The 14,671-nt window shown below is 37.7% G+C and overlaps 1 protein-coding gene across 1 annotated transcript; it reads right to left on the bottom strand.

The window, feature by feature from the left end:
* Positions 1–547: 547 nt before the first annotated feature.
* On the bottom strand, positions 548–1,534 carry LOC107505632 (alpha hemoglobin stabilizing protein). Its single transcript, XM_016135898.1, has 3 exons — positions 1,384–1,534; positions 1,137–1,215; positions 548–918 (listed from the first exon to the last, which is right to left on the bottom strand). The coding sequence occupies exons 2-3, from the start codon at positions 1,209–1,211 to the stop codon at positions 715–717; spliced, it is 279 nt and encodes a 92-aa protein (XP_015991384.1). The 5' UTR covers positions 1,212–1,215; positions 1,384–1,534; the 3' UTR covers positions 548–714.
* Between the last annotated feature and the right edge of the window lie 13,137 nt (positions 1,535–14,671).

The raw sequence follows: 14,671 nt of genomic DNA, 5'->3' as shown, positions 1-14,671 counted from the left end.
AGTCAAAGAGAAAGGGAATGAGAGGAAAAGATTGGAGCTGCAGGGAAGTTGGGGCAGTAATCTCTGCTTCCCAATCCTGGGTTCTGGGGTTTAGGAATGATGTAGCCAAAGGTTTCACATCTGAAAAATAAGAGATAGGCTAAACAGTTCTCAAGATCCCTTCCAATTCTAAATCACAGCAATATTCCAGGGAAGCATTGTGTGGTGATCTTTAGCATCAAAAGATCTAGAACTTTGTTCAAGCAAGGGTAGGAGATTGGAAAATAGAGGAGACTGGACTCTTAATTCCACCTAGCATAGAATGAACAAAACTGGGAGACTTCCAACAACTTACTTATAGACAAGTGTGTCACAGGACTACAATTTCTGGGAAATTTCTATCTCCCTTTTTTTTAATGACTCTTCTCAGAGCTTTCTCTTTAGTGCTTGCCTGTATTTCCTAATGGTTAATCAAATCTCCAAGATTATATCTAGGAAGCAGGACTGAAGGAAAAGGAACCAACTGCCTCCATAAATCAGGGACCGACAATTGAAGAAGAGCCAGGAGGACCAGCAAAACCAATGTCGTTCTTTATTGAGGTGCCAAGATAGAGTAACACCCAAAAGGAGCAGAGCCTGAGAACTTAAAGAATACAGAGGCAGAATTTAAGGATTTCTTAGAGATACAGCCCTTGGTTTCCGAGTGAGGAGATAAGCAGTGGGTGATTTGGGTGCTCATAAGGACTTCAGGAAGGCCCTATATTTGGCCAGAAAATGGGTAGACAAAGTATTCAGCTCTTGCCGAAGTTCCTGCAGAGCCCTGTCCTGCTCTTGCTGTTCTCCCATCACCTGTTGCCTGTAATAGCTGATGTAGAAGTTCACCCAGTCATCCACCACAGTCACCATTGCTTCTTCAGAGATAGGAGGATCAGTGAAAACCTAGGCAGGAAGGACGAGGAGGCAGGTAAAGGAGAATGTGGTCAGCAATATGATTCCAGAATAACCCACAAACTCTGACATCCTCTTTTCTCTGATTTGTATTCCTTGTCTCTAATTGTTTCCATCAATTCTACCATTACTCTCCCAGCTCCAAATTTTCCTCCCTTCTCTGACCTCACCCATCCCTTTGTCATTTGAAACAGAGTATCTAAGCTTACCTGCTGATTCAGCAGAACATTAAATTCCTTCATTCCTGTGGAAATGAGATCTTTATTAGCCTGAAGAAGGGCCATCTGCCTGTTTAGAGAAAAAGAATTTAAGTATCCTTTTCCCTTATCCCTGTGTATTTCCCCTAATTCCCTCATTCCCCTTAAAGATTCCTGGTACCCTCCAGGGCTACCTCCCCTCCAATACCTTACAATTCCTGCCCTCCTCTGAAATCACATTTCTCCCAGGTTGGCTCACCTTCAGATCCAACAGTGCTATGTATATTTCACCCACACTCTCCAAGGTAAGTATGTCCTTCTGTGCTAAGCTAGACGTAGGCAAGGAGTCAAGTGTCAGCCTGAGAGGGAAACGCCCTGCATCAGGGCCTGAAGGAGGGTGATAAGTCAACCAGGGGAGGGAAAGAAGGGAGAGGCTTCCCTGAAGTTAGAAAGATAGCAAGTCCTCAAAAAACAGTTAAGTAGGGAGACACAGGAAACCAAACCAGGGACAGATCTTTGTCCTCTGCCCCACATTCTAGTATCCAGGCTCCAAATGCTAACATTAACTGATCCCCTGTTATATGACAGGCACTTTTAAACCATCATAATGATGTGATGGTAATTATTCTCTCAATTCATAGATGATATATTAATAGCAGCTTACATTGTATTTACCATTTATGCCAGGCACTGTTTCAAGAATCTATTAAGGTATTTATCCTCATAAAAAAATCTTATTATGTAAGTACTAGTAACAGTCACATTTTGCAGATGAGTCATCTGTAAGATGTAGGGACTAAATTTTACGAGGCTGTGCTCTGCAAGAATGGAGACTTACTTTTCTTGTTCTCTAACACATCATCAGGTACTCAACAAAATGAATACTTTTTTCTTCTTTTTAAATATTTTCCTAATGTTTTCTAGTTTAGTGATGTTTTTCAAATTTCAAAATCACCACATGCTAATTGAGATAAGTGAAACAATACAAAAAGTGTACATTGAAAAAGGTGACCATTTTTGCTCCCTCCCCCTACAAAGTAACCAGCATTAAAGATATGTGTATTTCCTGTCACATCTTTCTGCATTCAAAAACCAATATTCATAGGTACCTATATACTAAGAGATATTTATTGATTTGCTTTTTTGTTTACAGCATTTTCTTAATGTACAGCAAAATTGGCCTCCCTATGGTGTACAATTTATGAATTTTAATATTATTTACAATTTAGATTCATGTAACTACTACCACAATCAGGATACAGGACATTTCCATTACCTCAAAAAAAAAAAAAAAAAAAACTCCTTCGGGCTATATCCCTTTGTAGTCACCCCCAGGCCCATTCTCAAACCCTGCCAAGCACTGATCTGTTCTCTCTCACTAAGTGTTTTAGAGGCTCTCCTACAAAGGAATCATATAGTATGTAACCTTTAAGACTGGCTTCTTTCACTCAGAATAATGCCATTAAGTTTCATCCAAGTTGTTGCAAATAGCAGTAAGTTGTTCCTTTTCATTGCTGTGTGTGGATTGCATGGATGCACAACAGTTTGTTCATTTGCCCACTGTAGGGTATCTGGATTGTCTGCAGTTTAGGACAAGCATGAAAAGAGCTGTTATAAATATTTGTTTTGAGATATGTGTGTGAACATGTTTTCATTTGTCTAGGGTAGAAAATATTTGTTGCCACTAGGAGAAATAATTGCAATACGGCCTGACAAAGAACATGTATACAGAATTTATAACAAATTCATAGTTCAACATTAAGGCAACCTAGGTTTTTAAATGACCAAAAGATTGGAACAGGTACTTCACAAATAAGATATACGAAAACCATAAGCACATGAAAAGACATTCAACATTATTACTTACCAAGGAAATGCAAATTAAAGCTACACTGTGAAGCACTACATGCCCACTACAATGAGTAAAATTTTAAAAGACTAATTAAGTGTTGGTGAGGATATGGGACAACTAGAATTCTCATACATTTCTAGTGGTAGTGTAAAATGATACAACCACTTTGGAAAATGATTTGGCAATTTTTTTATAAAGATCAACATACACTTACCACATGACCCAGAAATTCCACTTCAAGGCAGAATTCATGAGAAGTTAACAAACATGTCTACAAAAATATTTATATGCAAATGTTTATAGCAACTTAATTCATAATAACCAAAAACTGGAAACAACCTAAATGTCCAATAATCAGAGAACAGATTTACAAATTGTGGTATAATCATACAATAGAATTATACAATGGAATACTATTCATAGCAACAAAAAAGTATACACTAATAGTGCTCATTACAACAGGAGTTAATCTCAAAATCATCATACTGTGCCAAAGAAGCCAGACATAAAAGACTGTATATAGTATCATTCAATTTCTATAAAATTCTAGAATAGGCAAAAATAATCTATTGTGACAGGAAGCAGATCAATGGTTACCTGGGATCAGAATACAAGAGTAAAGATGAAAATACAAAGGTGCCTAGAAAAACTTCTTTGGATAATGGAAATATATATATCTTGATTATAACAAGCATTTTCATGTGCTTGTTAGTAGGAATGTAAACTGGCGAAGCTTTTTAGAGGAATTATTTGACAATACTTGTTCGAATTAAAATAAACATACCCTTCAACCCAATGATTCTGCTTTGGTCTCTATTTTAAAGAAATAGTCATAGTCATATTCAATACACAAAATTCCTGTATGAGGAATTTACCACACCAGTTAGTAATAATGAAAAGGCAGAGTCAACCTAAAGCTTCATTAATGTGGGAGCTCTTTAAAGAAACTATGGCACATTCGAACTATGGCATGACATGAAGCTATTAAAATAAATTAGGTAGATACATATGTGCTGATACAAAAAAGTCTCAAGGAAAAGTTAAATGAACTATAACTAGAGCAGGCTTCCACAGGCTACAAGTAAATACAAGTAAGGGAGTGAGGATTAAAATAAACTCTCTCTCTCTCTCTCTCTCTCTCTCTCTGTGTGTGTGTGTGTGTGTGTGTGTGTGTGTGTGTGTGTGTGTTAAACAATATTTACTTCTGGGGATTAATTAGTGTTTGGTGGGAAATGCAAAGTGGGATAAATGTCAAGGGAGAATTTAACGTTATCTATATTATCGTTTGAATTATTTACAGCAAGAATGTATCCTTCTATTATTTAGTAAATCCTAAAAAGAACATGAAATGAAAGAGAAAGAAAAAATGGTGTAGTTCTAAAATCATTAGCCTCAAATTTATATCCTGCCCCAGTGCCTACAAGAGTAGCAGCCACTCACTAAATATTTGTTGAATGAATAAATGAATGCTTTTGTCATTTTCAATTCTGTAACTTTGAAGTTACTTCACACACATAGGCTTCAGTTTGTCTGTAAAGGAAGAATAAAATGATACTTACCTTAAAAAGTATATTTAAAAAATAAATTTATTCATTCCGCAAATAGGTATTTGGACCTACCTTGGGCCAGACACTGCTATAAGGCACTGGGAATGTATCAATGCCACAGACAACATTCCTGTCTTCTGGAGCTTATGTTCTAGTGAGGGGTGTGAGAGAATAAATGGTAAGCAGCAAAGTCTGAGAGATGGGCAGGGCCCACCTTGTGGGCCATGACAAGAAGTTTGTATTTTATTTTCAAGTCAGAAGAAAAACAATAAGGCAATAAATGACAAGTGTTAGAGAGAACGTGGAGAAAAAAGAACCCTCATACATTGCTAGTAAGAATGTAAATTGGTACAACTTCTAAAAACAGTATAGAGGTTCCTCAGGAAATTAAGAATAGAGTGACCACATCACCCAGCAATCCCTCTTCTGGTTATTTACCCCCAAAATTTGAAAACCTGTGTTCATAAAGATATATATATGCCCCTATATCCATAGCAGCATTATTCACAGTGTCCAAGACATGAAAACAACCTAAATGTCCTTCAAGGGATGATTAGATAAAGATGATGTGATACATATATACAATGGAATACTACTCGGCCATAAGAAAGGATGAAACACTACCATTTGCAACAACATGGATAAATCTTGAGAGTATCATGCTAAGCCAAACAAGTTAGATGGAAAATGATAAGGACATATGGTTTCACTCAAATGTGGTATATAAAACAAAGTAACAAATGAACAAAAAAATAAATAAATGTGTAGGCACAGATAACAGTATGGTGGTTACCAGGGGAAAGAAAGATCAGGGGAGAATGAAGAAAGTAAAGGGAGTCAAATATGGTGACAGAAGGATACCAGACTTGGGTGGTAAGCACACAAAGCAATATACACATGATATATTATAGAATCGTATACTTGAAACTCACATAATGTTATTAATCACTGTTGCCTCAAAAGGTTTAATTTTATTTATTTATTTTTAACAATTTATTTTTTTATTTTCCCCCCTCTCCCCTCCCCCTCCCTTCTGGTAACCACTAGTCCATTATGCATGTCCATGAGTCTGTTTGTTTGTCCCGTTCATTTGTTGCTTTTAGGTTTATATCCCCCGTTTGTGATATCATCTGATTTTCAACCTTTATTCTCTGGCTTATTTTGCTTATGACTATTTCAAGGTCCATCCATATTGTTGCATATGGCAGTATTTCATCTCTTCTTATGGCTGAGTAATATTCCATTGTATATATGTACCACAGCTTCTTTAGCCAATCATCTATCATAGGACACTTTGGTTGCTTCTATATCCTGGCCTCTGTGAATAATGCTGCAATGAACATCGGTGTGCAAATATCTTTTCGAATATGAATTTTCAGGTCTTTGGGGTAAATACCAAGTTGAGGGATTTCTGGATCATATGGTAGGCCAATTCTTAGTTTTTTGAGGAAACTCCATATTGTTTTCCAGAGTGGCCGTACCAATTTGCAGTTCCACCTGCAGCGTATGAGGGTTCCTATTGCTCCACATCATCTCCAACACTTGTTATTACTTGTGCTGTTGATTATAGCTATTCTAACAGGTGTGAGAAGGTATCAAATTGTGGTTTTAATCCATTTCCCTAATAGCTAGCGATGATGAGCATCTTTTCATATATCTTTTCATATATCTAGAGAAAAGTGTCTGTTCAGGTCCTCTGCCTATTTTTTGATTGGATTGTTTGTTTTTTGTTGTTATTGAGTCACGTGAGTTCTTTGTATATTTTGGGTATTAGGCCCTTATCGGAGGTGTCGCTTGCAAAAATATTTTCCCATTCGATGTGTCTCTTTACCTTGTTGACAGTTTCTGTTGCTGAGCAGAATCTTTTTAGTTTGATAATTCCATTTATTTATTTTTGCTCTTACTTCCCTTGCCTTTGAGGTCAATTCATAAAATCCTCTTTAAGCTCAAGGTCCTTGAGTTTAGTTCCTATGTTTTTGTCTATGTGTTTTATTGTTTCAGGTCTTATATTCAGATCCTTAATCCATTTTGAGTTAGTTTTGGTGTGTGGTGATAGACAACAGTCTAGTTTCATTCTTGCGCAAATGGCTTTCCAGTTTTCCCAGCACAACTTATTGAAGAGGCTTTCCTTTCTCCACCGTATACTTTTGGCATTATTGTAAAAAAATGATTTGCCCATATAAATATGGGTTTATTTCTGGACTCTCGATTCTGTTCCACTTGTCCATGTGTCTATTTTTCTGCAAATACCATGCTGTTTTGATTACTGTCGCTTTGTACTATAATATGATGCCTCCAGCCTCGTTCTTTTTTCTCAGAATGGCTTTGGCAATTGAGGGTCTTTTGTGTTCCATATAGATCTGATGATTTTTTGTTCTATTTCTTTAAAAAATGCCGATGGCATTTTGATGGAGATTGCATTAAATCTGCTTTATGTAATATGGTCATTTTAACTGTGTTGACTCTTTCAATCCAAGAACGTAGAATATCTTTCCATTTCTTTGTATGGTCTTTGCAATTGCAAAAGGAATTATTTTTTCCACTTCCTTTTCTGACCCTTCGCTATTAGAGCATAGGAACACTATGGATTTTTGAACGTTGATTTTGTATCCAGAGACTTTACTGTATTTCCTTCTTGTTTCTAGTAGTGTTCTTGTGGAGTCTTCAGGGTTTTCTACATAGAGAATCATGTCATCTGCAAATAGTGACAGTTTGACTTCTTTGTTTCCTATTTGGATTGCCTTTTATATCTTTCTCTTGCCTGATTGCACTTGCTAGGACCTCTAATGTTATATTGAATAGCAGTGGCAATAGTGGACAGCCTTGCCTTGTTCCTGATTTTGGAAGGTTCTTAGTTTTTCACCATTAAGTTGTTGGCTGAGGGCTTGTCATACATGGCCTTTATTATGTTAAGGTACTTTCCTTCTATATAGATTTCGTTAAGTGTTTTTATCATGAATGGATGCCATATCTTGTCGAAGGCTTTTTCTGCATCTATTAATATGATCATATGATTCTTATTTTTCAGTTTGTTTACGTGGTGTATCACATTAATTGATTTGCATATGTTGAACCATCCCTGTGCCCCTGGGATGAAGCCCACTTGCTCGTGATGTATAATCTTTTTAATGTGTTGATTTTAACATATTAAAAAGTTTGCTAGTATCTTATTTAGGATTTTTGCATCTGTGTTCATGAGAGATATTGGTCTGTAGTTTTCTTTTTGTGTGTTATTTTTACCAGGTTTTGGTATCAGAGTAATACTGACCTCATAAAATGAGTTGGGAAGTATTGCCTCCTCTTCAATTTTTTGGAAAAGTTTGAGGAGAATAGGTATTAAATCTTCTTTGAATGTTTGGTAGAATTCACTAGTAAAGTCATCTGATCCTGGATTTTTAATTTTGGGTAAGTTTTTGATGATTGTTTCGATTTCCATACTGCTGATCGGTGTATTTAGATTTTCCAGTTTTTCTTAATTCAGTCTAGGAAGGTTGTTGTATTTTTCTAAGTACTAGTGCATTTCTTCTAGGTTATTCAATTTGGTGTTATATACTTTTTCATAGTATTCTTATATGATCCTTTGTATTTCTGCAGTGTCTGTTGTAATTTCCCCTCTTTCATCCCTGATTTTGTTTATGTCCTTTCTCTTTTTTCTTGAGTGAGTCTAGCCAGGGGTTTGTCAATTTTATTAACCTCAAAGAACCAGCTCTTTGTTGCATTTATTTTTTTCTATTGTTTTTTTTTTTGTTTTCAATTTCATTTATTTCTGCTCTAATTTTGATGATTTCTTTCCTTCTGCTGTCTTTAGGCTTCATTTGTTCTTCCTTTTCTAGTTTTTTAAGATAAAGTGTTAGGTGGTTTATTTTGATTGTTCTTGTTTTTGGAGATAGGCCTGTAATGATATGAACTTTCCTCTTAGGACCGCTTTTGTGGTATCCCAAAAGTTTTGATATGTTGTACTATCATTATCATTTGTTTCTATGTTTCTCTTGATCTCCCTTTTTATTTCTTCTCTGACCCAGTTATTCTTCAATAGTATGTTGTTTAATCTCCATGTGTTTGTGGTTCTTCCTGCTTTCTTTTTGCAGTTGATCTCTAGTTTCAAAGCATTATGATCAGAGAATATGGTTGGTATGATTTCAGCCCTCTTATATTTGTCGAGGGTACCTCTTTGTCCCAGTATGTGGTCGATTCTTGAGAATGTTCCATGTGCACTAGAGAAGAATGTATAAGCAGCTATTTGGGCATAGAAATATCTGTATATGTCAATTATATCCAGCTGGTCTAATGTGTCCTTTAAGGATGTTATTCCCTATTTATTTTTGGTTTGGATACTCTGTCCATATCTGGCAGTGGGGTGTTTAGGTCCCCTACTGTAATAGTGTTTTGGTCTGTTTCTTTCTTTAGTTCTGTTAGTAATTGCTTTACATGTTTTGGGGCTCCTTGATTGGGAACAGAGATATTAAGTGTTATGTCTTCTTGGTGCATGATTCCCTTTATCATTATGAAGTGTCCCTCAGTATCTTTCTCCTCCTTTTTAATTTGAAGGCTATTTCATCTGATATTAGTACCACTACTCTCACTTTTCTCTGAATGCCATTTGCTTGAAATATCATTTTCCACCCTTTCACTTTGAGTCTTTGTTTTTTTGAAAAAACATGTGTCTCCTGGAGATAGCATATGGTTGGGTTTTGTGTTTTGATCCAATCTGCAACTCTCTGCCTTTTATTGGTAGGTTCAGTCCATTTACATTTAGGGTGATTATTAAAATATGAAGTCTTCTTATAGTCATTTTATCTTTTGCTTTCTGGTAGCTCAATGTTTCTATTGCTTCCTTGTCCTTGTGTTTCTGTTTTCTTTATTTTGGTTGGCTTTTGTGGGTTTTCCCTCTGCTCTGTCTTGTTTTATATTATACACTTCAGTTCTGAATCTTTGGAGCATGGTTACCTTTACAAATAAGAAAAGGATAGTTGTATATATACAGTCATCCTTTTTCTTCTGTGCATTCCTTATCTTCATTCCCTTTTGTGAATATGGATCTTTGAATCCTCCCTTTTTCAGTCATTGTTGTCTCATTTTGTCCCTATGTATGCTGAACATTCATTACTATCTTGCTATAGCAAATCTCTTCTTATTTTAACTTATAATGCCCTTTTCTTAGTACGAGTTGCACTCCTCTGCTTTTATCAGTCTGCTAGTCACCTTACTCCTAATTATACTTTTTTTTTTTGTCATTTTGTTTTAGGTGAGCTGACTTTTTAGTCTTTCCTATAGTGCTGGTCTCATAGTGGAGAATTCTCTCAGTTTTTGTATGTCTGGAAAGGTCTTAATTTCTCCTTCATATCTAAAGGAGAGCTTAGCTGGATTCATTATTCTTGGTTGTGGTTCCTTTCATTTAATAGTTTAAATATTTTATTCCACTCCTTTCTGGCTTATAAGGTTTGCGCTGAGAAGTCCAATGATAATCTACTGGGTTTTCCTTTATAGGTTCCTGTCTTCTTTTCCCTGGCTGCCCTGAGAATGCTGTCTTTGTCATTGATTTTCGATCATTTTATTACTAATCCTTTCCTCCATTTGGTCAACTCTATTTCCCAATCTTGCTATGTCATTTTTCTTTATCTTCAGAACATCTATTCAGTTCTTTTTGAGGGTTTCAGTCTCTTTGCTAAAAAACTCATTCTGCTCATTGAGTTGTTTTTTTCAATTCCTGAAATTGTTGATATGATTCGTTTCAGATCTTGCTGAGTTTTTTCAGAAGTATCATCCTGAATTCTCTGTTTTAAGTCGCATATTTTCAGGTCTGTAAACTTATTTTCTTGAGATTTTTCTCTTCCTTTCTGAGATGCCTTGTCACCTTGGTTGTTCATGGTGTTTAATGGGACTATTTCTCCACCTCGGCATTACTGGAAGTGTGTTCTGCTTGTTTTTCCTTTTTTTTTTTTTTTTTTTTTTTTTACAGAAAGATTTATTATATAAAGGTCCCTGGCCTGTTCTTTTAGTTTCCAGTAGGTGGCATCTAAGCCTCTTGGATCTCTGCTTTATATGAAGTGTTAATAATATCTCTTTTTCCTTTTAGATGTTTAATCATGTTCGCTACCCTCAGCCTCAGTTCCTGTCCGTGTTAGTGACAATTTCAGCAGTGTTTATTCAGATTCCCCTGGGGCTCCACAGTGTTCAGTCTTGGGGGGTAGAAGGGGAGGGGCCTTCTGTCTTGGGGGTTGGAGGCTGCAATTCAGCATCAGTGTTTCAGCCGCAGCTGATAAAAATCAACTGTTGTTTCTCTGCTGTCCTGGTTTCTCTGCCTTCTGTCCTGATAATTAGGCACTGCTGCTAGCCACGTGGAGCTCATAGTTTTCTCAGGCAGGGCTGTTCAGGGAACTTGCCACTCCTGCTCGCCTCCCCCTCCTCCTACAGGGAGCTCCAGCTTCGAGAGGCAGCTTCTGTGTTTCTCCCAGTCTACCACTCGACATCTGGGATTCAGATCCCATGCTCAGACATGCTGGTGTGCAGTTTGGATGTTTTTTGTTGAGTTTTAGGTGTTCAGCTTATTGCTGTTTCAAGGGGAGAGATCTGGGAACGTCTCTCATGCCACCATGTTTAATCCAATTAGCTTCACATTTAATTTAAAAAAAAAGAAAAGCCATTGAAGGGCTTGGAGGAATATGTTTTAATCTTTTATGTAAAAGTAATAGCCACTAAAAGGTTTTAAGCAGGGGAGTTTTAAGGCTGTGTGGAGAGTGGACTGTAGGGGTGCTGACCATGAGGGGGTTTAGAACTAGTCACCCCAAGATGTGCCTCCATGGTATGTAGATTGTTTTGAGCTAGAGGCAACCAAAACCCTGTGGGCTCGAGAGAAACTCCTTCCCCTACTTAACTGCCTAGAAGAAATTGAATTAGGGGCCATGTCCATAATAGATAATCAGAGATAATATTTTTAACCTATATAGAGAACAAGGAAAACTATTTACTAAACATCTGCTCTGCTCTTTTTACCATCTTGCAATGACCCTTTGAAGCCCCCAAGGCATATTACTACCTCATCTTCAGCTCAGAATGTCATAAAAACCACTTTGTGAATGCAAAAAGGGTGCTGTAATAAATTATAAACTCCTAGTTATGTAGGTCATGGTGAGTAGTCATACCCCAGGCCTATAACTTCTTAATGAAAGTTTAAGCAAGTCCTGCCCATTGTTCTTGTGCACCTTTGAAATGCCAAATCACCCTGTAAGATTACTTTTTGTCACTGGACTTGTCAGTTTATTACAGAACCCCTTTTTCATCCACACTATATGCCAAACATAGTTCAAGAGTTTCACACATATAACTCATGTGGATGAAAAAGCAGTTCTACAGAAAGAACCGTCACAGGGTGATCTAATCATAAATTCCTAATTGGGCAGGTCATCGTAGGTAGTCATGCCTCCAGGCCTATATCTTCTTTAGTAAAAGGTTTATCTTCACCTTAAGCGAGCCATGTCTATTCTTTCTGTGCACCTAGATTAGTAAACCTTTGAAATGCCTCTTTTAAGACCCCTCAGAAAGGAAACTACATAGTTTAGCACACCTTTGAAATGCCTTTTTTATCCTGTAATCCAAATCCTGCCCTGCTTTCTCTCACATTCATGAAATCTTCCCTGTGTCCTTCTTAATTCCAAGTGTATAAAAGAGGTTGCAAACTTTCATTCTGAGAAGTATTTTTCTTGGTCTGTTGAGAGTTTGCTTCCAGGCATATCCTGTTTGGCTCAAATCAATTCTTATAAAAAATTCTCTACAGGTTTGGGTTTTCTTATGACTCTGAGAAGAAACCACACTCTGTGGAGCATTATCTCTTTTCTAATACACTTTCCTTTTGATTCTAACTTTGGCGTGTGTCTTGAATTCTGTCTTCACTCTCCGCCAGAGAACTCTCTTCTCCTCTCGATACAGGGCTTGGTCTCCCCCCACCAACTTGGGAACATTTGCTGTGTCCTGCATCAATATTATTCCCATTTTACGGATGAAGGAAATGAAGGACAGAGAGGTAACAAACTTAAGATCTCATAGATAAGTGACAGAACCTGAATTCAAACTAAGGCCCTCCTCCTGGAATTCATTTACAGAAGTTGGCCTCAGAATTCAATATACTCACAGAAAATAACATTTAAAATATTACACGTTTGTAACCCTTTAATTTTTCACTCCAATGAGAAACTCAAATATAAAAAAAGAAAAATGAATTCCCCTGAAGTCTCTGTCTCAGCCTCAGAGACTCTGCATAGATCTGAGATAAGGTGAAGTAGGGTAGAAGTGAGAGAGGAGGAGACATCTGAAAATAAAAATAGATGCAAAGGAAAGGGCCTGCAGAAATAACCAACTCAGCTGGTTAAAACTGCTCTCTTCTCCCATTCTGCCCTATGCTCTTCAGTTAACATGTTTTCCACAGCTGTATCCCCCACCTCAATGATTCTCCAGCCCCTTCCCTACCTCTGTAGCTATATAGGAATGTCAAGACTGTGGAACTCTTTGCTGTGTTCCAGCAAGTGCTCAGTTTTTGGGTAAGACATCAATGAATGCTGCTCCCTGTCTTTTTGTTCAAGAATCCAATAAAGGTGCTGATAACACCAGGGGTCTGGAAGTTCCACCTGAAGCTGCTCCTCCCCACTCTGAGTAAGGAGGGACATGTAAAACCTCAGACAAAAGAATCTCATGCCCCTTGTATGGATACTGCGAGGGTATATAAGCTGTAAGAAATCTAACCAAGGGGAGATCCTGCTTTGGGTCTGTTGCGGGCCTCACGCTCTCCACTGACATTAAATTCTCCTTCCTCTAACAAAGTTGTCTGAGCATCTGAATTCCTCCATCAGGTGTCACTTCCTGCAACAGAAGAACATTCCAGGCTGAGGTCTGAGAGAAAGGTGATAGTTTGGGAGAAACTGAAGTTTCAAGAAGGAAATCAAACTGCAGGGCTAGGTGGTTTTCCAAGAATGCCAGGCTAAGGAACCAGAATATTTTATTTTCGGTTAGCAAGAGGGCACTTTTGGCAAATTTCTACTTTGAAGTGTTAGGGTGCCAGTACCCTGGGGTGTGACAGAATTCACAAAGTCAGGAAGTAAAGTAAAAGGTTTATTCATTTTCCAAGTGAGGAAGAGGGCCAAACATTACGAGTAAAGCTGGCCTTTGAAAGGTAAGGGGTTTGAGTTTTTATTAGGTCATAGAGTTCAAGGGAGCTGGTCTTTGTAAACAGCTGTGCAAACAGCAAGAAGTTTGAATTTTCTTTGATGTTATCTGAAGCAAGGTACTCAGGATGTAGTTAATTAACTGCAGGCTTGCTTGTCTGGGTATCTTATCCCAGGCCTATGAACTGAAAGCTCCAGAAAAAGAAAAATTAGAGGGGTCTTTCCGGTTTGCTTGCATCTGTAGTTTATTTTGGCTGATGGCAGGAGCTAACTCTAGTAGCAGCTTCAGATCTATAGGTTGTATATTTTAGTTGATAGCCAGAGCTGGTTCTGGCAAGGGTCCACCGCTTGTTAGGAACTGAGCTGTTTGTATTTTTATTCAGCACATTGAACAATATGGAAAGGAGAAAGGGAGAGAAGGAAAGAGAAAAATAGTTGAGTTGAGAAGCGAGAAACAGTCTTTAGACTCTCCCCCCAATTTCATGGACCCACTCCCCCAATAAACACACAACTTCTTGGCCATTCTCTGGTTTTTGGACACTATTAATGGCAATCCCTTGATTTTCTCATTTCTCGGATATTCTTAGGATCCTTTCAGAAACAACACTTTTCCAGTCCTGGGGAAGGCTGAAAGGCAGATAATTGCTAGTGGAGTGCCAGAGACGCCCAAAAGAAAAAACAAAAAAAAAGGTAAATGGAAGTTTAACAAGGCCTCCTCAGGGATCATCTGGTCTAACTTCTCATCATGCATCCATTCATTCATAAATATCTTCTAAGCAATTACGTACTAGGTAGCAAAGATAAAGTAGGAGTAAAATATAGTCCCTGGCGTCAGGGAGGGAAACTGACTTGCCCAGCTAAAAATTCTGTGGCTACACCGGGTCTCCCACACAAAAGTTTCCCTCTTTCCTTCTCCCCGTAAGAGGAAAGAATCCAGGTACCATGCAAAATGTTGCAAAGCACAAGGGGCAGGACCAGCGCTGGAGTGCCGGA

Source organism: Rousettus aegyptiacus, unplaced genomic scaffold (genome assembly GCF_014176215.1).
Source record: "Rousettus aegyptiacus isolate mRouAeg1 unplaced genomic scaffold, mRouAeg1.p scaffold_m13_p_8, whole genome shotgun sequence".
NCBI classification, from domain to species: domain Eukaryota; kingdom Metazoa; phylum Chordata; class Mammalia; order Chiroptera; family Pteropodidae; genus Rousettus; species Rousettus aegyptiacus.
The sequence above is the reverse complement of the archived record's forward strand: the minus strand, read 5'-3'. Positions and strand labels throughout refer to the sequence as shown.